The sequence below is a fragment of the Cyprinus carpio genome, chromosome B16 (genome assembly GCF_018340385.1).
Source record: "Cyprinus carpio isolate SPL01 chromosome B16, ASM1834038v1, whole genome shotgun sequence".
Lineage (NCBI taxonomy): Eukaryota > Metazoa > Chordata > Actinopteri > Cypriniformes > Cyprinidae > Cyprinus > Cyprinus carpio.
In genome coordinates this window covers 9,319,317-9,341,163 of record NC_056612.1, presented here as the reverse complement: position 1 = coordinate 9,341,163, position 21,847 = coordinate 9,319,317, and the positions used below count along the sequence as shown (strand labels likewise).

Genomic DNA, 21,847 nt, shown 5'->3' with positions numbered 1-21,847 from the left:
ACTTTAGCGTGAATCGTTTTGATGGAACATAACGGCAGAGAAAAGGCATAAAGTACAAACAAATATACATTAGAGAGGCAAACATAGAAAGAGCGAATGAAGTAGAAGGATGACGTCATGGTATGGAAAAGTTGTAGCTATATACGCAAAAGAACGAATGTATGAAGCTGTGAGTTTGTTTACACAACATTACCAGCGTTTCCATCGAAGATGAACGCGGCGGTCTGCGTCACGCCAAGAGCTGCTCACACCGAAAAGAGCCGGACACAGCAAAACGGGGGAGAGAGGACAGATATTTTGGGGTGGTTTGGTTGGGGGGTTGGAGGGGGGGCAGAAAGGGAATCTGGTGAGGAGCCTGAATTTGAAATTAGGGGCGAAAGGTGAGGGGGTCGGGTGGAGGGTATGTGCTCGTGCGCAAATCCTTCATGTGTCTCGCTCTACCTCTAGCGGTTTCCATGACTACGCGTTGACCACCGGTGCTGAAAAAGGGGCAAAAGCGCATCTGTATGGGCGAGGAGAAGAAAAGCAGCATACATGTTTTTTAATCTTCATTTCCCCTTAATTGTTTGATTACTTCAGTATATGTTTTGCGTAGGCTTGACTTGGATTGATCAAACATATAGCTGCCATCTACTGGTGAAATTACTTAATTGCACAAAAAAACGCGGTGAAGGCTCGGAGCAGGCCTCTCTCCAAAACACTGTGCTCTAAGCAAACGAGTATAGACATACAGTTACATTTACACCCTATAAGAAGTTATTGAAGAATAGTTACATTTACAGCTGTGTGTTTAATGCATTTTCTCATTTAAGAATATCAGTCAATAGACAAACACCTCAGTTCTGTATATAACGTTAAACTATCACGAATTAACTGAAAAAAAAAAAAAAAAAAAGCAATACTTACAGGAATCCACCGAAGGGATTTGGCCACAACATTTCCCAAAGAAATACAAAAATTGAAATTAAACGTCTTTTAGCTCACAGTATCAGAAAGAGTGTTATTTTCTGACAGGACTTTATTAAGAATTATATAGTTACATAAATGTACATACTCCAAAACAATATCAAGAGATATCATTTCAAACAAAAACATGAAAACACAAAAGCGTTCAATGTTCCACTCCCAAATCACTTACATCAGTGACATGACAGGACTGTTCCAAACCGAATCTCAACTAAATACTACTGAACTTTTATCTTCTTTGCATTTTTGTCATAAGAGTACAAATATAACAAAAGGGTCAACATGTTCTTTCTTTATAAGAACACTTTAGTCCAGAAACATGACTAGAAGTTAATCCAGTTGTGTCAAATCATTGGTCATCTAATTATAATTAACAATCATTTTTCATCATCAGTTTACAAAGGCATTGATAATCCATGAGCTTGTTTCTGAGACAAATAGCAGATGTTGGGACACATGTAATCTCACAGTGGTGCACACTGTAGAAAATCCTTGTTGTAAAAAAAGCAGAGTTGATTTGTTCCAGTCAGGTACGATTTGAAGGATTTCCAAAGTTAACTAAGTTGACTCTTATAAGCAGTACAACAGAGCACTCTGGAGCAGTTAAATTACACAACATATTAAACGGTCCAATAGTGGAAGTGTACAGTTGGTCATCTGAAGCATTGTTACCAGCCCAAACTCTTAATTAAGTTACCATTCAATCTTTCAAAACCTTTTCAAACAGGAGATATAATAAAAATAAAAATCCTGACATAATCTTTTTGTTAACTATACATTTGAATGTTTATTAATCATTCGTATATCCTTTTGGGTTACATATTTGTTGTGTATTCCCATTATTCCTATCTTTTATCAAAGAGGTTATTTTAAATTTCCAAAAAGTTAAACACATAACTTGAATTCAGAGGTTTATTGTATGTCATCACATTTGGGAAAAAAACTTCTATCCACATACCACCTGTGGAAGACTAAGTGGTACAGATGCAGAACTTCCATCTTTTGTTTTCTATGGGTGTGCATTTGTCCATGTTTAAACTGACCTGCAATAGAGAGAGAGAGAGAGAGAGAGAGAGAGAGAGAGAGAGAGAGAGAGAGAGAGAGAGAGACAGCCCTATATTTGAACCTAACCTCTGAACACTCAAGAATCCTTTTTCCTTCAGAAACAGTCAGTGTCCAACAAAACGGCTGCCCAGTTTAATATAGACTCTTCCAACAGGCTCTCCTTCCCAGGGTCACCAACACTCAATGGGCAATGAAATAAAAAGGGAAAACATCTTCTTCATCCATCATAGTTGAAGGTCCTAAGTGGAACTGACATTTCTCAGGGCCTGTGAAGGAAACATGGAATACATTACTTAATACAGTAATACTTTAGTAAAATGACAGCATAAAAAATAATAATTTAATAATATATAATTATTTAACTTTGGAAACATATTTTATTTGTTAATAAGGTTCTCGCCAGTGTTGTTTTGAAAATAGTTTTGGTTAATTCACATAAAGCTTAAATAAAATAATATATATAGATATATAGATAGCAAAAATATAGCCTTGGCAACTGAAAAATAGTTTAAGCTTAAGTAAAAAATTACAAATAAATAAATAAATATAATGAAATATAAAAAACAAAAGCTAAACAGAATTGTAAAATATTAAAATATCACAAGTACTAAACTTTAACCTGAACGTACCAAAACCTCAAAAATAATAAAAATATATATATAAAAAAAATAGAAGAGAAGAGTTATACTAAAGACTATAACTGTATATAAATAATATTAAAAAATACAAATTTCTCATGGTTGTATAAAAGGGGACAAGACAAAATTGTTTTCTACTGCCCCCTGGTGGTTACATGATAATATAGAGGCAAGAGAGAGAGAGTATACATGCAATTCTACATTCAACCCTAATGTATCAGACCACAAAAAAAAAAAAATTTCAATAAATAAATAAAATCCTATGCATAAAAAAGTACTTACAAACTTTGTGCTGCCCAGTTTGTCCCATTATGTGTCTGGCTTCTGAGCAACAGTTTCCTGCCCTCTTCATAGTCATCCTGATCCACACTGACAAGCAGCCGGACCCCCTCCTGTCCCGCTGCCCTTTTCAAAGAGTCTGTGATGAAGACTCCTTTCAGTGCCTCAAGCAGTGCCCCGCTCAGATAGTCTGCCCAAAAGGCATCCAGGTTGGCAAGTTCCGAGAACTTGATATCACAAACAATACAGCCCAGATCACGGGTACGGAGCAGCATGCTTGCTCGGCTGAACAGTTCAAATTGCCTCTCCAACGGCTGCTGCTTGTCAGAAGAAACTCCTCCACGAAGGGCCGACTCGTGCTCCGAATACTCCGCACGCACACGCAGCCGGACATCTGAGAGCGGAAGAGTGTTGGAGACAGAGAAAGAGAGGAGGGTGGGATGAAGGATGAAGGGTGGCATGCAAAGGGGCAAAGAAAATCATGAGGGGATGGAGATGGATTTGTGAAGATTCAGTGTGTGAAGGTTTTTTTGCAGCAAGGATGGAGAGAAACAAGAAAAACAGTAGCAGGAGGAAAGGGGAAGAACACGAGAAATGACAAATCAGTGGGGGGGTCAAAAGGAGGGCAAAAAGTACAGTGATAATGAGACTTGACATTCAGTTTATTTGTTTACATCCAAAAGTTGGTTGAAAAATAACTAAGATTAGCAATGATTCATATACATTTGCCTAAAAAAATTCCTTCCCTGTTTAAATTTTGATTGGTTATTTATGGACAAAGTCTATTAAACCAGAAGGCACAAAAGTCAAACTCTTTCTGGTACGGCATCAGCTCTGAGATCTACTGGATAACTGAGGTCAACATCCTCAAGATTGTCAGAGATCGAGATTTTTGGAGTCGACTGACCCTGATTTTTCACTTGTAGTCAGTGAGGCTACAAGTGAAACCAGTAGGCTGATTTAGGTTATGCACAAATTCATCATGAGGTGGCTTTCAAATTATTTGCAGGCACACACGACTTGGAAACACATTGGTGAAATCCAACATGTTTACTGAACATTGACAAGGGAGATTTAAAGCACATGATCTGAGGCCATTCGGAAAGTTCAGGTGGATTGAAAGCACCTTGAGCAAAATCCAGAGATGGGCTTGCATTTGAGTTTCAGGCGACAGATCTGGTGATATTTATGTTTTGATATGTAGATCCAAATTCTGTAGGGATCGTTATTAACGGAGTTTTATGCAGGTTGGCTTTACCAAACAGTGGAGGTAGAACTGATGTCATGCAACAGCACAGGGAACAGAGATGGCAAAATACGATTGGAGTATACATACTGAACCAGCGCTTCGCAGTGATGTCATTTCCTTTCATGTCATTAGCTCAGAGGTCAGAGGAGGAAGTGGACCCATCAATCTTCAGAACATTGCTGCAACACAAATCCAACCTTTCTACAACCAAAGCTCCAATGCAAACTCCACCTTTTTGCATGTTGGGACGTTTACAAAGCAACAGTGAATATGAAAGACTAACCATTAACTTAAGCGACTGAGTGACACTTTAATTCATTAGTGAAAATAAAACACTGTTTAAATGTTGAATGTACTGTATTTACGGATTGCTTGTGAACAGCAGCACTTTGGGAATTTGTTATTCCTAGAGCGACTGGAGTTCATTACCCAACTGGACACTTTCCCTTCATTCAACAATCAATCAGGTATACAGTATAGGACTTTGCTAGTAAATAATGTCATATAATTACAGGTACACTACTGTTCAAAGGTTTGGGGTAATAAGAAATTAATACTTTTATTTAGCACTGATCCAAATTGATCAAAAGTGAGAAATACAGACTTTCACACTGTTACAAATATTAAGCAGCAAAATTGTTTTCAACATGAATAAATAGAAATGTTTCTTGAGCACCAAATCAGCATATTAAAGAAAGATTAAATTTAACACTGAAGACTGGAATCATGGCTTCTGAAAATTAACTGAGCCATCACAGGAATAGGTAACACTTTATTTAAGGTGTCCTTGTTAGACGTTACATGTATTCACTATTATAACAACAATAAATTAATTACATGCAAGTAACCCTAATCCAAACCCTAACCATATAGTAAGTACAATGTAGTTAATTAATATTACTTAGTATTTAAATGTATATTTACACGGTAACAAGAACACCTTAAAATAATAAAGTGTAACCCAGCAATAAATAACATTTTAAAATCTATTGAAATGGAAAAAGTTTCAAACCATTTTTTAATTCCAAATTTTTGAACGGTACTGTAATATTACAAGATTGTTCAAATGCAAGCGAGACATGTGGACCAGGATTGATGTGCTAGACAGTGTAACTGTATGCATGTATATATATTGATGCAAATGCTTTGGCAATGTATTGCATCTTTCACCATGCATATAAGGATTTTTGAATCATGTAATGTAACTTGTACTGAAAGTTTGATTCATATAAATTTAAACAAATCATTCGCACAATGGTCTTTACTAAAACACACTGTTCAAAGATTTTCCATTTCTGATGAAGAATAAACATATCACTTGACAAGGAAACCAGCCAAAACAAGGCTTTAAATTTAGCCTGAAATTGTGGCTAAAATGGTGGTGGTCTCCCAAACATAATTTGTAATGCAGGTTTGAAAGCAGACTCGAAACACAAGAGTTATTTAACGTTCTTTTAAACACAGCACACATTTACAGAGCACTTTTAGTTCCATTAAACACACATCATCAGAGCTCCTCACATAAACTAATACAGGACATTGGTTTTCCTCAGCTTCGAGTTTCAGTAGACAGAAGGTACCTATAATAAGTGGCACAGTGTAGGTTTTTCTGTCTATATATTTAATGCCCCCCTTGTAAGCATTACGTTTATTGTGCTTTTTGTGCATCCCAGAGCATTTCAGAAAAATAACATGTATTCACAAATATTCAGATATTATAGGTTGTTGAAGATTTTGTTAATTTCTTCTTATAAACAAACAGTAACTACTTTTTCTAAAAATCTAAAATGTTGTGCGTCATTTTATGGGGTGTTGCTCCATGCGAAGAGCTTCCACACTTATTTCGATCCCTCTTTCCTGCTGAACAACAAACCAAGATGGAGGGAGAGAAATGAGGGCATAAGGCTGACCGACTGCACCCATAGATCAGGGTCAGGCTTTTCTTTTGATTGTTTTTTTTCCCTTTCATTCTCTCCCTCTCTTAGTATGTGAGGATGGCCAACTTGTTTTTGTTCCTGACACTTGAGTCAGTATGTTTTTCAACTGTGGACATAGAGAAAGGAGAGGGAGACAGAGAGAGAGAAACAAGCACTTTTGGATGAATGTTGTTGCAACAGTTTTGCTATGTCTTATTTTTTGGTCAAGCAGGCAAAGTTCATTTGCACAATCTTTTATCTGTGTGTAAAAGCAACATTTTCTAGTTCATTCCTATGGAGGCTACAGGTTTAAGATTCTCTTTGGTCGAGAATGAGCAAGTTTACAACCAGTGTCTACTTTAATTTTACAAAAATCAAAACATTGGCAGAAATTGATTGAATAAATTAAGGTATCTAAGGTAAAGTTCCAATACTAAAAGCCTAAACACAAATACAAAACACTCGGTTGGGTCTAAACAAGAACTGTTGGGTCATTTTCCTCAGAACTGCTCCAGCAAAGGTTCACCGAGGATGATTTTTCAAGGACAAATCATTGCAAAACTGAGCTTTGGGGCTGAGTTTGGTCAACGAGTGTAGAATGGTTTGTTTTTGAACATAGATTGCGCTGAATTAGAGTCGTGTAATGTTATGTTGCATTACAGGTGATTTAATAGGACACACTCAAATGGACTTTCAGAAATTTCCAAGGTATTTTTAATGAGTCAGTTCCGAGAAACACTGAGGCCAACAACCCCTCCAAAGAGGATTTTGTTCCTATTTGTTCCCAAATTAAGTTCATAGATCATAGCACATGTCATTGGGGAAGTGGACAGCAACAACTGAAAACTGACATTTGAACACAGAGTATTAGATTCGCCCCTCGTCCTATGCGAGTTAGGAAGGGGGTTCTTTACCTTAGGACATGGACCAGGCGCGTGAGTTAAAGCACACACAAGTCTTGACTGTGTGTGATCGGACAGAGCGGACAGCACACACTTGTTTTTGTTGTGAGCTCTGTCTCTTTCACTCTATCCATTCTCCTGCTTTTTCTACTCAATCTTGAGTCAACCTGCCAAGATCAAATGCGGAGTCAACACAGCAAACAGCATGTTCAGCTAGTTCAGGTGTAAAACAAAGGTGAAAGTTCATAGGTCAATCATGGCACAGAAGGACTGTTATGTTGGAAGTTGTATGGCAGAATCTGAACAACAGGGAGGATCTCGTAGTGAATAGAATGCATTCAAATTTACCATATAAGACTGAAGCTTGATTTATGAACATTTTATAGGTCAAAAAAGCTCACAGTGCAGTGTAACCTAATGTTTAAGGGACATGTGAAGTAAGTTAGGGCACAAAGGGTTCTCATCACACTAAACAAAAGGTCAGTGCAGATAGTAGATTAGCCTTGGCTGCATCAAAGCTCAGGTACAGAAGAGAGAGGATCGATGCTTTAAATGAGAAGTGGAGTGACAATAATGAGTGTTTTACTGGGCATGAGACACCAGGAAATACAGGCTGATGCAGCTCAGTCTCAGTGGCCCAATATTCAATAATCTCTTCACAGAAATTTCATTCAGACACACCACGGGAGTTAATCACACTGAAAACTGCTTATCCAAAGGAAAATGAAAAAGAACAGAAACGGGGATAGAGAAGTTGATGAAAAATGTGACACAGGTAAAAACAAAGAATGTGAGTGTACTTTTCTCTATAGAAATCGAACCATGAAGGAAGCAGGGGAATTGAGGCAAGTCTAAAGCACAACTCAAACATAAATGCTCACAACTATAAATGGGAACACGATCTGTAAGAAATCTTAACTTCACAATGTTGTTTCTGATAAGAAGGAATATATTAACCGTTAAGCACTATTGGGCTGCACCAAATTACCTGTTTTAACTGATACAAGCAGCTGTTACTGGCACACTATAGTAAGTACATAAATATGATTTAAAAGCAAAAGGTTTTCTAATATCCTGCCTTTAAAGGGATACTCCATGCCAAAATGAAAATTTTGTCATTATTCACTTACCCCCATGTCGTTCCAAACCCGTAAAAGCTCCGTTCGTCTTCGGAACACAATTTAACACAATTCTAAGTCCCATAGCCAAATAAATAACAGTGTCAAGGTCCATAAAAGGTATGAAAGTCGTCGTCAGAATATTCTATCTGCCATCAGACGTGCAATCTGGGTTATATGAAGCGATGGGAACAATTTTTGTAAGCAAAGAAAACAAAAATAACAATAATTCCTTTGTCAACGGTCTCCTCTGTGTCTCTCCATATCACTGTATGCTGTGTATACTCTTCTGTATCATCCGCGCCACAAGGATGCGCTGTTTCTATGTTTATTTAGCTATGATTTGAAATAAAACAGCGCATCCTTGTGGCGCGGATGACACAGAAGAGCATAAGGCATTTACTTGGCAGTCTATGGGACAGTCTCAATCCTCCAGGTTTTCATCCATAATATCTTAAATTGTGTCCCGAAGACGAACGGAGCTTTTACAGGTTTGGAATGACATGGGGGTAAGTGATTAATGACAAAATTTTCATTTTGGGGTGGAGTATCCCTTTAACAAAAGCTACATGCTTTAAGCAGGTGACATGAATAAGCAAAGAAATAAGCAGCTTCAGTTGAGGGTTCAAGAGCCCCTGCAGTGCACATAATGAGGAACCAAAGCCATGCAGTATTTGTACAGGCAGGTCAATAAGCATTTGTAATAGGGTTGGGTTTCGTTTGAATATTATCAATTCCAATTCTGCTGATCAATTCTGATTCTTTTCGATTCCCAGTTTCTTTTTCCAATGTGGTTAAAAAACCGAAGTCAAAAGTTCAGATATCAAACATTTATTCTGTCTCTTTTTGCAAAACATTTAATTGCTGTTGAATACCTTGAACAAAAATCAGCCAGCTACATAAAAACTGGACTTGACAGAGCCAGATTCTGGATAAATTTACACTTTTTTTTTTTAATGGAGGTTGTAGTTCTCTCACAATTCTGAAGAAAAAAATATAACTAAACAAAATCTCATGGAATTTATGAATGGAATGATTCAGTGACTCACTCAAGATTTACTTGTTTCATTATTGGATGAATCAGTGTTTTTGAATGAATCTCTTGAATTATTCAAAGACAAACGCATTTTTAACAGCCCCTTTTCACCACCTAAAAAAAAAAAAGATGCGCACACAGGAACTGATAGGTGGAATTAAAATGTTTATTTTACTACAAGTATTCGATTCCTGACCTTCAGTATGTAATTCTGGAATTGGAATTGATTTTCGATTCCCAACCCTATTTGTAACAGTAGAGTACAACTAGTGCCGAGCATCTGAGGTGAACAAAGAGCATGTCAAGAGTCTCACTCACACGTTTGAAAAAAACAAAATGGCACATAAATAAGGCTGGATGCAGATACTTGAGTGTGTATACTGAGTGTAACAACAGCTCTTCCATGTTTAAATATGTTTATCCTGTTAAAATTAAATTATCCTCTGAATTCCCTGATTTTCATTCATGTTTTTAGAAAAGTGAGGTCTAATGTGTGGCTCATGCATCAGACAGATATTTTGAAAGAATCCACACAATATAAAAACACATTTGGATGGTGAAAATCTGATTTGTCTATCTATTTATAAATGTATATCATATTTTTAGGCATAGCAAAAGATTATGAACCCAAAGATGAAGAGCTGAAACAGTAAGCAAGACCATGCAGCCTAAATGATTACAATAGATGTATCTGCACTGTTACAAGAAAAACAACAACCTATTATAGTGATCAAATCTAAGAAATTATTTGACGTGTATCTGTATTAATTAAACATTATTATGAGACATTCAGCTCCCACAAGAGTATTATGCTGGAAAACATGGTCGTTTTTTAATGCTATACTGCAAATTGGAGCGTAAGATAAATTATGGCTCTTGGTATTTTGAGATCTGAATGTCCCAGAAAAAGAAAAAGTCCTTCCAGAAAATAAATGCCTCACATAAACCCCTTCTTTCTTGACAAACAGTTTTGGCAAAATTTGAGAAAGCAGTTTTTATCTTGGTATTTCCTTACTTACTGTGCCATTATTGCCACTCAGTGTGTCTCATGTGCTCTGTTCTGAAGAGATTTTAGCAATGCCCTGATGGCAGGACAGCTCCCATCTAGCAAAAGCACAAAGAGGCTTTGGTGTGAGCAGCCTTTGAGTCCAGTCAGAATGAAACTCAAAGTGATAATAGTGCAGAGTGCAGGGAATTCACAAAGGGATGAATGATGACATACATTTAACATGGACCTCTTTTGTGACAGTTTCACTTTCATTCTGACAGCATTAGAGGTTCAGGCACTAATGAATGGGTGACTGGTTATTTATAAACTGTCAAGAAATGGAGCGCTAAGGTACACTCTGCTGTGGAGCATTTTATAGATAAAATCAAACAAAAGAAAAGAGAAATGGAAAGGCAAAGAGATTTGTACGTTTAAAAAAATGCTAGTAAGAGAGACTAAACAAAAAATGTGTAACAATGAGGATAAAAATTGATCTTACCGCAGGTCACTTTGTCGGGTGTTGGCTGAGGCTGGATTTCAGGCTTGCCCCTAGATTTTCTGCTCCAGTGGTGACCTCTACCTCGCTTCCGTCGGAGAGGGGTGGTTGTTGTCACAGAAGAGCCAGTCCCTAACAAAGCAAACATACATTATTACACAACAACCAGGAAGGGGTGGGCGCTATACCAGTATGAAAGTGACTACCAGTATTACGTTGTTACATGATATGGATTTTGCTATACCGTGGATACCGTTATATAGTCACAAATTCAAATTTTGCATTTATATAGTTTTGTTCAATTTGGTACGTTTTGCAAATTTTAACACACATGACAATAAAGAGCTCGAGGCTGAACGTTTTGGTCCTCTGTGTGCAACGCCGTATTACACAGGCATTAGTAATCAAACAAAGAGAATCGTAACAGACCAAATTAATAGAGCGCAAATCGCCAACTCCAGTGGTTCCCAAAATGAGGGATAGTGTAGTCAGCAGATTATTTTGCAAAATAAACCTCTGCAGGGTGATAAAGACTACACTGTATAATTTTCCCACTTATCTTGCCTGATAAGTAAATAATTGAGCGCAAAATATTAATTTGACATTTTAATTACCTCAACATGAGTCGCAGTACCCAGTACGCAGATTGCATACACTCTTCTGTGTCAGCCGCGCTGCGCCGATGCGCTGTTTGCTTTCAAACCAAAGTGTAAATACACGTAAAAAATGTACCCTTGTGGCGCGGATGACACAGAAGAGCGTAAGCCGCCTGCGTACTGCTCAGATTTTTCAAAATGACACTACACTGATTTGGAGAGACACAGAGGAGAGGAAATGTTGAATAAAATCATTATTTTAGTTTTCTTCGTGTACAAAAAGTGTTCTCATCGCTTCATAATGTTATGGTTGAATCACTGATGGCAGATGGACTATTCTGACGATACTTTTCATACTTTCCTGGACCTTGACAGTGTTATTTACTTGCCAGTCTATGGGACAGTCACGGGCCTCCCGGTTTTCATCCAAAATATAAATTGTGTTCCGAAGACGAACAAAACTTTTACAGGTTTGGAACGACATGGGGGTAAGTGAATAATGACAAAATCTTCATTTTGGGATGGAGTGTCCCTTAAAGCAACAAGGTTAAATATTTTAATATGCTTTATGCTTAATGTCCTACAAACTGGGCCATTTTGGTTACCCTTGCTACTAATTTAATCAAGACTACAACGCAAGCAGTAAAAAAACGGCAACAAATTCAATTTATTTTTATTAATCAGTTCAAACTGTTTTTGTCATTGCTAAATTAAAAGTCCCCACATTATATTTTTCAGGTATTTATGATTTATTGAAAATATACAGTGCTATTATGCATTTCTACACTGGAGCATATAAACAAAAATGATTAAATATATAAAAAAATCCTTTACTTTTTTTTTGTGAAAAAGAGTGTGGAAAATATTCCTTAATTATTTTAAACAATTATATTATATCATATTATATTATACTTAGGTTTGGTATATATATAGATCGTTTTGTTTTTTTTTGTGTCGTCAGTAAAGCAAAGTTTCATGATTAGCGGTAAATCCCCTCACCTGCTTTCAAATGGAGCTGCAGTTAATACACAGAGCCGTAGTTCACTGAGAAGCTACGCTATATCGAGTTCATTATTGAAGATGAATCGCCTTTGATAATGAACTCGATATAGCGTAGCTTCTCAGTGAACTATGGCTCTGTGTATTAACTGCAGCTCCATTTGAAAGCAGGTGATGGGGATTTACCGCTAATCATGGAACCGGCTTAACTGACGAGATGCACATGGTCATATCGTTCGATATATTGTCCAGCTCTAATTATACTTAAACTATTATTAAACTGGGTGCAGCCATTTGTAACTTGAACTAAGGCTTCCGGTGTCTTCTGCTTCTAGTTATATTAGATGTACAAAAACAGTCCTTTATGATGTCTGATACTAGTTTTTGTTATCAATACTATTATTAAATTTTTTTAGCATAAAAATAAACACTGTGTAGTGCAATAGTAATTCTATTTACTCATATCTGCCAGTGAACCAGAAGTTCTGCACATTCACAGAAAGCAGCTTACGCATTGAAAAATAAGGTGATGATATTATATAATATTATAATATATTTCCAAAAAGACTGAAAAATATAGAGACAAAATGTTTAACAAACAAAAGCAGAATTGTTTTTAAAATAAATTGATGTGCTGAGATTTTAGCGGAAATCTTTTCTCACCTGCTCTCCACTGGTGGTCTTGTGTGTTTTCAAAGGATGGTATATCTGTGTTTGAGCTGAATCGTGTGTCCCCTCTGGTATCCACCGCTTGGTATTCTACCTTCTCTCGCTCTGGAGACACTAACAGTACAGGTGACACATTAGTATGTGACCATAAACATTACTGTATACTGTTCACTGTTTTTTGACACCTGATACTCACCTGTTCTTCTTTTCTTTTGTGAGACAAAAGGCAGGACATCATGTCGTGTCAGAATTCGCAGCAACTGCAATAAAGGTTTGAGGTTTGCTTCGCTCAAGTATCCTCTCCTCTCCAACTCCAACAGCAGTTCAACGCCGCTCTTGGGTCTGTGGCAACCGGCGATTGGGCTCGGCTCATTCTGCGGCTGTATTCTTCGCCATGTTTTCAGAAGCCGAGGACATGGAGAATTACCCTGTGACGACCCATCAGGACCAGGAGGCAACTCATCGGTCCATCCCTCTGGATCGAGGGGATGTTTTCCAGGATAAGCTTCATCGAGGAGAAAGGACAGAACCTCGACATCAGTCTCTGTGAGTTGGGAGCCCACGATTTCACAGATCTCATGGAGGGACAGCATCTCATAGTAGCTCAGGCACTCAGTCTCCTCCCAGTACAGGGAATATCTCGAGCATTTCGCCGAAGCCATGGCCTCTCCAAATGGTTCTGGTAAAGAACACCTATAAATATTAAAATGCGAGTTATTATATTATATATACTGAATAAAACAAACAAACTTGGCTGTCAAAAATACTAAGTAACGTTACATTCTCTGTACATTAGCCTACAAGCTAACTATCAGGATCGACTGTCCGTTAAAACATACTTCTATAAAACATTCAAATCCAGTTTTTGTGTCTCCAAGTGGTACAAAAACAACATAGAAAGATATTTACACGGTCTTAGTGGAAACAGCGCAGTTATTTTGATCCAAAAAGCGTTTCTGTGGTGAGCCGCCCTCAGTCAGTCTCTCCGTCAGCTGTTCCGTCAGACGTTCCTCTCGCGCAGGGTCACGTGGACTCTTTATATAACGTCACGTTTGAGCTGAGGGAACAGAGCCAAGGTGATAAAAGAAAACGAATCAATGACATGCATTTATGTTTAATTATGAAACAGCGTTAAATTATGGTGGTTGAGGGTTGAGACTACGTCCAAATGTTCATGTTTGCGGCGTCAGCTGACATTCCTGCAGCGGACTTCCGCCTCTAACGTAGTATTAACGTTACTAGATTCTTCGATGAGCTAACCTCACATCACTGCACCAAAACCTCTCGATTAAAAAATATTTATAATAAAAAACCTACAAGATTCATTTTACATACTACACAGAGCACAAGAGTCCCCCTGTTATCAACATTTTTGTTATTAGCGCCCGGACAAGGAATTGTGTTCTTTTAAAACAACAAGGTTTGACTTGATTTCTTTTTATATTTTGCTGTATAAACAAAACACTCATATTTCACGTCAATACCTGAGGTTCCACAAGTATCTTACCTGTACAAACTGTTTATCTGGATTGTGTTTACACTCTTGTTCTAGCCCTTCCTAACACCACCCACAAACCTCGACTGGAAAAACACCGCTCGAGCGTTAACCGGTTTTGTTGACCGAGCACCGAACAGTCGCAGATCGTTATATGTGTTTTTAAAGGAAGGTCACTCGAATATGATTTGTAGATCGAGGCTCCATGTAGACAAAGCAGACACATCGTCCGCGAAAAGTCGCCATATTGGGAAGGGAATTAGACACGCAAAAGTGAGTAGAAATATTTGTTTGTTTATTTATTTATTTACTAACATACTTAACGTTACTTACTTACTTATCGGAGGCTGATAGCAAGTTACTTTATAAGAACTGCCCTTGTCCAATTTTTTTAAGCATCCTTGTGGAAGTTGTAGTCCATGAAACATGCACTTTAGTGATTCGTAAAATGAGGTATGGTAGTGTGTAATTTATGTTGTAGAACAAAACGTCCTCTATTATCCACAGACTTTAATTAACTAAATAAAAACCAACAACAACTCTATTTTGGGCCCATTATATGCTGGGCCTTCCTTCCTAGCTGGCCAACAAATTGACGTCATGACTTTTAGATAAAATAATAATTTATTATAATTCCTAAACGTAGAATATAATCCATCATATTAAAAATACGTGTGAATTAATACATGGGACTGTGATTAATCTCTGTTTGCCTGTCCTGTTGGTTTGGTCCATGTCACTAGGAGGCGGTCGTAGTTCGTCTACGGAAGAAGATCGTCACAGCTGCTGGATAACCACATCATATCCGCCGCACAGCAACAACTGAATATAACTTCGAAAAGTACTGTGAGTAAGAGCTTTGTTTATTTAGGGTTTATTTTCCTCTCAGTGCGCCGTTTTTGCGATATCTAAATTTACAGTCGCTCCTCAAAGTTCACTTACAAGTTGTCTGGTTTTCATACTTGTTGGGGGATCAACATTATCGAAGAAAGAGCGAATAGTTTCCGGTTTTATTAGATATTCGGTGTTTGATTTTTTCGGTGATGGTTTTCGTAGCTTACATGAATATTCATGAGTTTCCTGTTTCGCGTTAAAGCGTCTCTGAAAATATTAGTACGTTGTCACTGAAACATAAACGATTTTCAAAAAAGGTATGTTTTAGCGTAGAATGACATTATGCTTAGTGTATTGTTGTTTTTATTACTATTGTTAATATGCAAAATAATTTAAAGATTGTGATTGTCGTAATGATTTACCTGAGGTAGGCTATGCTCCAAATGAGCCTACAACAATTAAGCATTTTTATAATATTAAGAGTCCTTAAAATGTGTCGTTTAATAACTGTTCCAAAATGTATCTGTTGTGCCATAATAAAATGTATGATGATTATTCTGTGTCATTCCTAATCGTTTGCTCAATCATTCAAAAAAAATTTTTTAATAACAAAGCAAAAGATGAATTTTTTTTTAATGCACACATGAACTGGAATATAAACATTCTTAATCTCTGTATTTATTTATTTATTTGTCTAAAAAAATATACATTTAGTACATAAAATGCACTATATATGCACTATATAGTTAAACAAAAATGTACAAATGTCTTTATACACTTTATTATTGTTTTTAATCATATACACATTGTGGTGCACTTGAAAATCATTTTGACTCAAATGTGTATTGGTCAAGTTTTGAAATCCACAACCTTGCAGTACTTTAACAATTTTTTGCTTATTTTCTACAAACTTATAACAATTAAAATGTTTTGTAGTTTAATAGAAAGTGGCTATATCAAAACATACAGTAATTTGTATATTTTCATTTCAAAGATAAAAGTAGATTGCTTTTGCTGAATAAAGACTTCAACTGATGCGGTGTTAAAAGTTTTTATTAACCGATGTGGTGAAGGCATTACATAAATGACATTTACTACACACCTGTATAAATATAAAATACATGGTCATGTTTTGAAAAAAAAAAAAAAAAAAACAACTGTGAAAGCTACAGGAGGATGTAACAACTTGTATATGTGTTCAGGGATAGGCCTACTGATCAACATAAGCAAGCACATGTTTATATGATTTCTGTTGTAAGTAAATTATTAAATACATTATTAAAGTAAATTCCTATATGAACAAGAAATGGCAAACAGAAAATTTATGCACCATGAACAAACTCAATGAAATCAGTCTAAATGTTGGGAGAAGAAACATGCTTTCAAATCAATGGGATCATATTGTTTATACCACTGCAGAATAAGCCATTCAAGAATGACCCACATGTTTTTAATATTAGTGGAATATCCACCAACATGATCTTTTTTTACAAAACCCTTTATCCATGAAACATGTTTTATTAGGTTGTGCTTGGTTTGATTACCTTTGATTATCTTGATTCCAAAAGTGTGGATTTCAGGAACAAAATGTAGTAAAACTTTAAAACTGGTTACATAATACAACATTTGTATCAAATAGTAGGCTATACAAATTTTTTTATTTTTGCATATGATTTGTTTAACTATTACACTGATAAAGTACACATCCACCATCCCCTGCATCAGATAAAAAAGCAAAAGTTAATTCTGAGCACGTTTACGCATGTCTTTATGTATGTGTGCAATAGTGGCCTCATATATAACTTGACAAAAATATAAGTCTCCCCCATTAGAAGAGCTTCTGTAAGCTATAGGAAAACAATAACAGGCAAAAGTATCAAACTCTGCTGATTTGTAACAGATATATTAATTACAAACAAACAGCTTCTCCACATGAACTGCAGGCTGTCATGCACTTCCATGTGACACCTTTTTTAAGGAGAAAAAAAAGTTAAATAGTTGTTACTACATAAGAGTCTTTATATCGTTCTTCATTTCTCACCTTACAGTCTTACAATACAGTGAGCAAGTTTGTGCCACCATATGCTACACAACTTCAAATGACATACATTTAATAGCAAAACAGAGGAATATGAAAAAATATTTAACAGCTACTGGCCCATTTACTTGTAGCGTATTCTAACGATAGGCTGCTTCTGGCAAATCAGTGGCTGTAATCGTTGAGTAAACATTTAAAACAGCAAACAATAACATTTTGTGCACAAACGAACAATTATATTCAACATTTGCTTATCTTCGTTAGAAGCTGAAACGTAATTAACCTACCTTGTTGAACAGTTTTTGTGATCCGGTGAAAACGTACTAATATTATCAGAGTCGCTTTAACGCGAAACAGAAACACATGAATATTCATGTAAGCTCCGCCCAGCGTCACCGAAAATCTCAGACACCGAATATTTCAGAACATTGTATGGTTTTCGTTTTTGTTGGTTTGTGAAGTTTATTTAAGAAGGAGCGTATAGTTGATCGCGTTGTCTTATTTCATAACTTAATATGTTTTGGACACATCTTGACGTAATGCAGCAGTTTAACATACTTGTTCTTCCGGATTCTTTGTCGTTGTGGATGCGGTTTCTGTACCAACCCATATGAGTGACATCGATTTCCCATTAGCGCGCACATACCGTAATTTAAGACATTTATAACTTGATGCACAGTAGATGGAAAGTCTTCTAAACGAAGTATCTGAAATAATGAAAACTATTATGTTTATTTAATTTGTTTTTTCATGGTTTCATAAAAAAAAAATGAAAGAGAAAAGTGTAGGCAGTGGTCTACTGAGCAGTTAATAAAGTCTTTGTTCATTCTGTTCTCAACAGACCTTCTTATACCAACGTTTCCCACTTTTAAAGTTTCCATACATCTTGACCTCTTCTCCTTCGTGTACTATGATAATGTAACAGTGTAATGACTACAGTAATGCATATAGGCTAAAAATATTTTGAATGAGCAAAATGGACATTTATTATGAATGATGGACATTTCATTAGAAAAGGGTCCCACTTTTTTCTTTAGATATAATGGAGTTTCCTTTAAGTATAATATAAGTGTATTATTTTATAGTGTATGTGTAGTGAGTTGGAAATTAACTAGATGTTTTAATAGTTACAGTACTTGTATATATTAATGTTAAATAAATTCTTATGTTATTAGACACACTGAAATGGATGGAAAAGCAAGTGACCCCTTCAGCAGTGAGGCAGGACATCTTCCTGATGCTGGTGTAGTGGGGAGGTGAGTAAAGTGTTTAATCTTTCATTTTAAGTCATATAAATCTACAGACAGTAACTTCCTTTCGTTTCTATTGTTTGCTATTATAATGAATTACACATCATTAAAAATAATCATAGTTCAAGTCATATTATGATGCGTTATGTGTTGTTGTTACCCTCAAAGGTGCTGTATTTAAGATTTTGACTCTACTTAAGCTTAAAAATACCATAGTTATTATATGTTATGTTAATAGATATTTAAGAAACATGCTAAGTAAACATACTTGTTTATCTGAAAAACAATGCTACAGTCAGTTATTCTCCTTTGAAAATGTGCGTTCCGGGCCGGAACATCGATCTTCCCGCCCACTGCCAGTTTACACAATTGTATTTCGGCACCACGGGTTGCCAGTTGGCAGAAAACACCGCATATTCCATTTCATTCATCGTCAAGTGCGCTCGGTCCTGTTTGATTCGTCAATCTGGCAACCTGCGTGTGTGTCAAGTCTGAGGAAGAGAAGCCAGGTGAAAAAAACCCTCTCCAATATTTTGAATTTGGACTGCAATGCTTAGTTCAACCACTCGGCGTCAATCCTACATACAGCACCTTTAATTGTGTTATTATGGTGCACATATGTTTTAAAATGAATGAAATGTATAAACATTATTATAACTCTGGTAATTCTTTTTTCCTGTCTGTTGTGGATGTCAGACAGTGGCTGCCCAAAGGTCTGTCTGGTAATGTGATTAAGGATTGGGTTGACCGCAGGAGGAAGTCCATCCGTCCGTGGGCCAGTTTTGTAGACCAGCGCAAGTTCTCCAAACCTCGCAATTTTGGAGAGCTGTGCCAGCGTGTGCTGAGGAACCTGAACACCTATCACAGCAACTACACCTTCATCTTCCTGGGACTCATCCTCTACTGCATGTAAGGAACTGCTTGCTAATAATCATCTACAATGTATGTTACAAATGAGCTAATATTCAAAAATATGTCACTTCTTCCAATTAAATAAAAGGCTCACATTTTAATGCCTCTGTTCTTATGTACACAACATGGGTGTGTGTGTTTAAGTTTCTCTGAAGGTCCACATTCATGCAACCATCTGGAAGGTGTTTAACAGAATAAAACTTTCTCTCTCCTTTTCTCCTCCAGTATCAGTTCCCCAATGCTCTTGATTGCTTTGGGAGTGTTTGCTGGTGCCTTCTATATAATTCACTTGAAAACGCTGGAAAAGAAGCTGCTTGTTTTCGGTAAGAGAGTGAGTCATTGGATTTGTTTGCTTAAAATGCTAGTTTGAAGTTGAAGGGCTGGATATTTGATGTGATGTAAGTGATCTAATGAGCAAACACTCTCCTCTGTTTCTCTCAGGTCGTGAGTTGACTCAGGGACACCAGCTAGGTTTAGCAGGAGGGGTTTCCTTCCCTGTGTTCTGGCTCGCAGGTGCAGGAATGGCTGTGTTCTGGTTATTAGGTGAGTTTTTCACCTTCATCTCATTGTACTTGTTTTTTCAGAAAAGGTTCCTCTGAAACTGATTTTTTTTATTATTTATTCAGGTGCTACTCTAGCTGTTATCGGCACTCATGCGGCATTTCGTGAGCTGGAGTCGTCTGACATAGATGAGCTACTCATGGAACCTGTTTAAGCCTCTCACCTTTGACCTTTTGGCTCATATTAACCTACAATAACTTGCCTCATCTTTTATATTGCCACATAGTGGTTGTACTAATTTAAAAATATCAGTTTACTCTCAGATTGGCCAGAAATGTGGACTGTTAAACTGATATTGCCCTAAACGGATCGAGCACATTTGAAAGACCTCAGTTGCCTTTAATAGTACCTATTGGATATCATGTTCATTTGTTACATTATTTATTTCTAAATGCATTCTTAAACACAAACTAAATAGACTGTGACCCAAATGCAAAAAATCCAGTTTATTCAATTTATATTGTCTTTAAAGGCATAGGTGACCCAAAACTGAAAACTGTTGTTCTGTGGAATACAAAAGAAGATATTTTGAAAAACAAATTCTTCGTTTTATGTTTCACAGGAGATCCCAGGATGAACTATCCTTTTAAAGGTTTTCAGATCCTCTCGCACTAAAGGACAAATACATTTTTTGATCAAAATGTTATGCTAGATCATCCAAAATAGCGAGGAAAAAAATTCAGACAGCAAGAATGTACTGTCTTGACAGTTTGTGTGATTTCTAGGGTACCGATCATTACATAATCATTTGCCTTAAGCTATATTTAGCTCATATGTTGTTTTATCAGTCTTTTTAGGACAGCTCACGCATGTATGATTTCATAACAGCATGCGTGAGCAAAGAAAAAAATGTTTTATTGCTATTGTTTAATCAGTTTCTGATGCCAATATTCTCAGTGGAAGTTTTTTTATTTTTTTATATGGTGTCTCATATTATGGAAATGTTTGTTTATTGTCTTTTATTTTACAAATTGCTTCTGTTTTATCAGTTAATGGGAAGTGCAATAAAATGCTCAGCCTGTACAATATTTTCAGTCTAATGTTTATTTAACGACTGCTCATAGAACAATAGCTAGACTTATTGCCTATTATCTTCTTTTTTTTATCATTGTCTTGTCACATCGCACAAATTTGACTTATGTGAGCTGCTTTCATGACATCAGGCCAGTGACAGTCCATCTCATTTTTAAGTTGCCATAGTGATGACCTTGAGTGGGATCAACCTTTCCCTTTAAACACTGCGGCAAGAGCAGCCGGTCGATATTCCATTACAGCAGTGCAGTAAGGATAGAGGGAGGGAGGGAGAAAGAGGAGCACTGCAGTGAGCCCATAGCATTCTCCCAAGGGACATTAGGCATGTGTGTGTGTGTGTGTGTGTGTGTGTGTGTGTGTGTGTTAGGCAGCCCAGTTTTGCAAGTCAGTAGTTTGCAGTGACATCAATGTATGATGAATGCTGCGGTCAGCATATTACAGTCACTCTCTGCTGTGGCCTAAAAAGACCATTGTTTGCCATTGTTTAGAGAAGGAGATAAAATAGTGGTATTGTTAAGTGGTTATTGTGTGTTCTGTTGAAACTGAGAATTCTCATGTTTGGGATGCTGGGGACCCCAATGATATAGGAGGAAAATAATACAGTAATTTTAAATGAACCTTTATTTTATACACAGTAAATTATGTTTCTCTAAACAAAGCAGATATTCAAGCTTTTCAAGATGTATCACAAAGCACAACTGGATGATTTTTATATATGGGCCTTTTTGACATAACACTCAAAAATGAAACATTTTTAAATCAATTCTTGTGTTCAAAAATAATTTTGGTATATAAATATATGGTATAT

At 36.6% G+C, this 21,847-nt stretch overlaps 3 protein-coding genes across 3 annotated transcripts in view; 1 reads left to right on the top strand and 2 right to left on the bottom strand.

Moving 5' to 3' along the window:
• The window catches only part of LOC109104707 (POU domain, class 2, transcription factor 2-like), a 57,947-nt gene extending 57,690 nt beyond the window's left edge, over positions 1-257 (bottom strand). The window contains exon 1 of the mRNA XM_042740568.1: positions 194-257. The gene's annotated coding sequence lies outside the window, so the exon portion shown is untranslated. The remainder of the gene's footprint in view (positions 1-193) is intronic.
• A 743-nt stretch (positions 258-1,000) lies between these two features.
• Positions 1,001-14,562, bottom strand: dedd1 (death effector domain-containing 1). Its single transcript, XM_019117981.2, has 7 exons — positions 14,425-14,562; positions 13,827-13,974; positions 13,114-13,610; positions 12,912-13,031; positions 10,657-10,785; positions 2,952-3,342; positions 1,001-2,297 (listed from the first exon to the last, which is right to left on the bottom strand). The coding sequence occupies exons 3-7, from the start codon at positions 13,577-13,579 to the stop codon at positions 2,291-2,293; spliced, it is 1,113 nt and encodes a 370-aa protein (XP_018973526.1). The 5' UTR covers positions 13,580-13,610; positions 13,827-13,974; positions 14,425-14,562; the 3' UTR covers positions 1,001-2,290.
• On the top strand, positions 14,552-21,035 carry LOC109104701 (prenylated Rab acceptor protein 1-like). Its single transcript, XM_019117989.2, has 7 exons — positions 14,552-14,685; positions 15,156-15,258; positions 18,460-18,540; positions 19,231-19,443; positions 19,672-19,769; positions 19,888-19,989; positions 20,073-21,035. Exons 3-7 carry the CDS (start codon positions 18,470-18,472, stop codon positions 20,159-20,161), a joined length of 573 nt encoding a protein of 190 aa, XP_018973534.1. The 5' UTR covers positions 14,552-14,685; positions 15,156-15,258; positions 18,460-18,469; the 3' UTR covers positions 20,162-21,035.
• Positions 21,036-21,847: the final 812 nt, after the last annotated feature.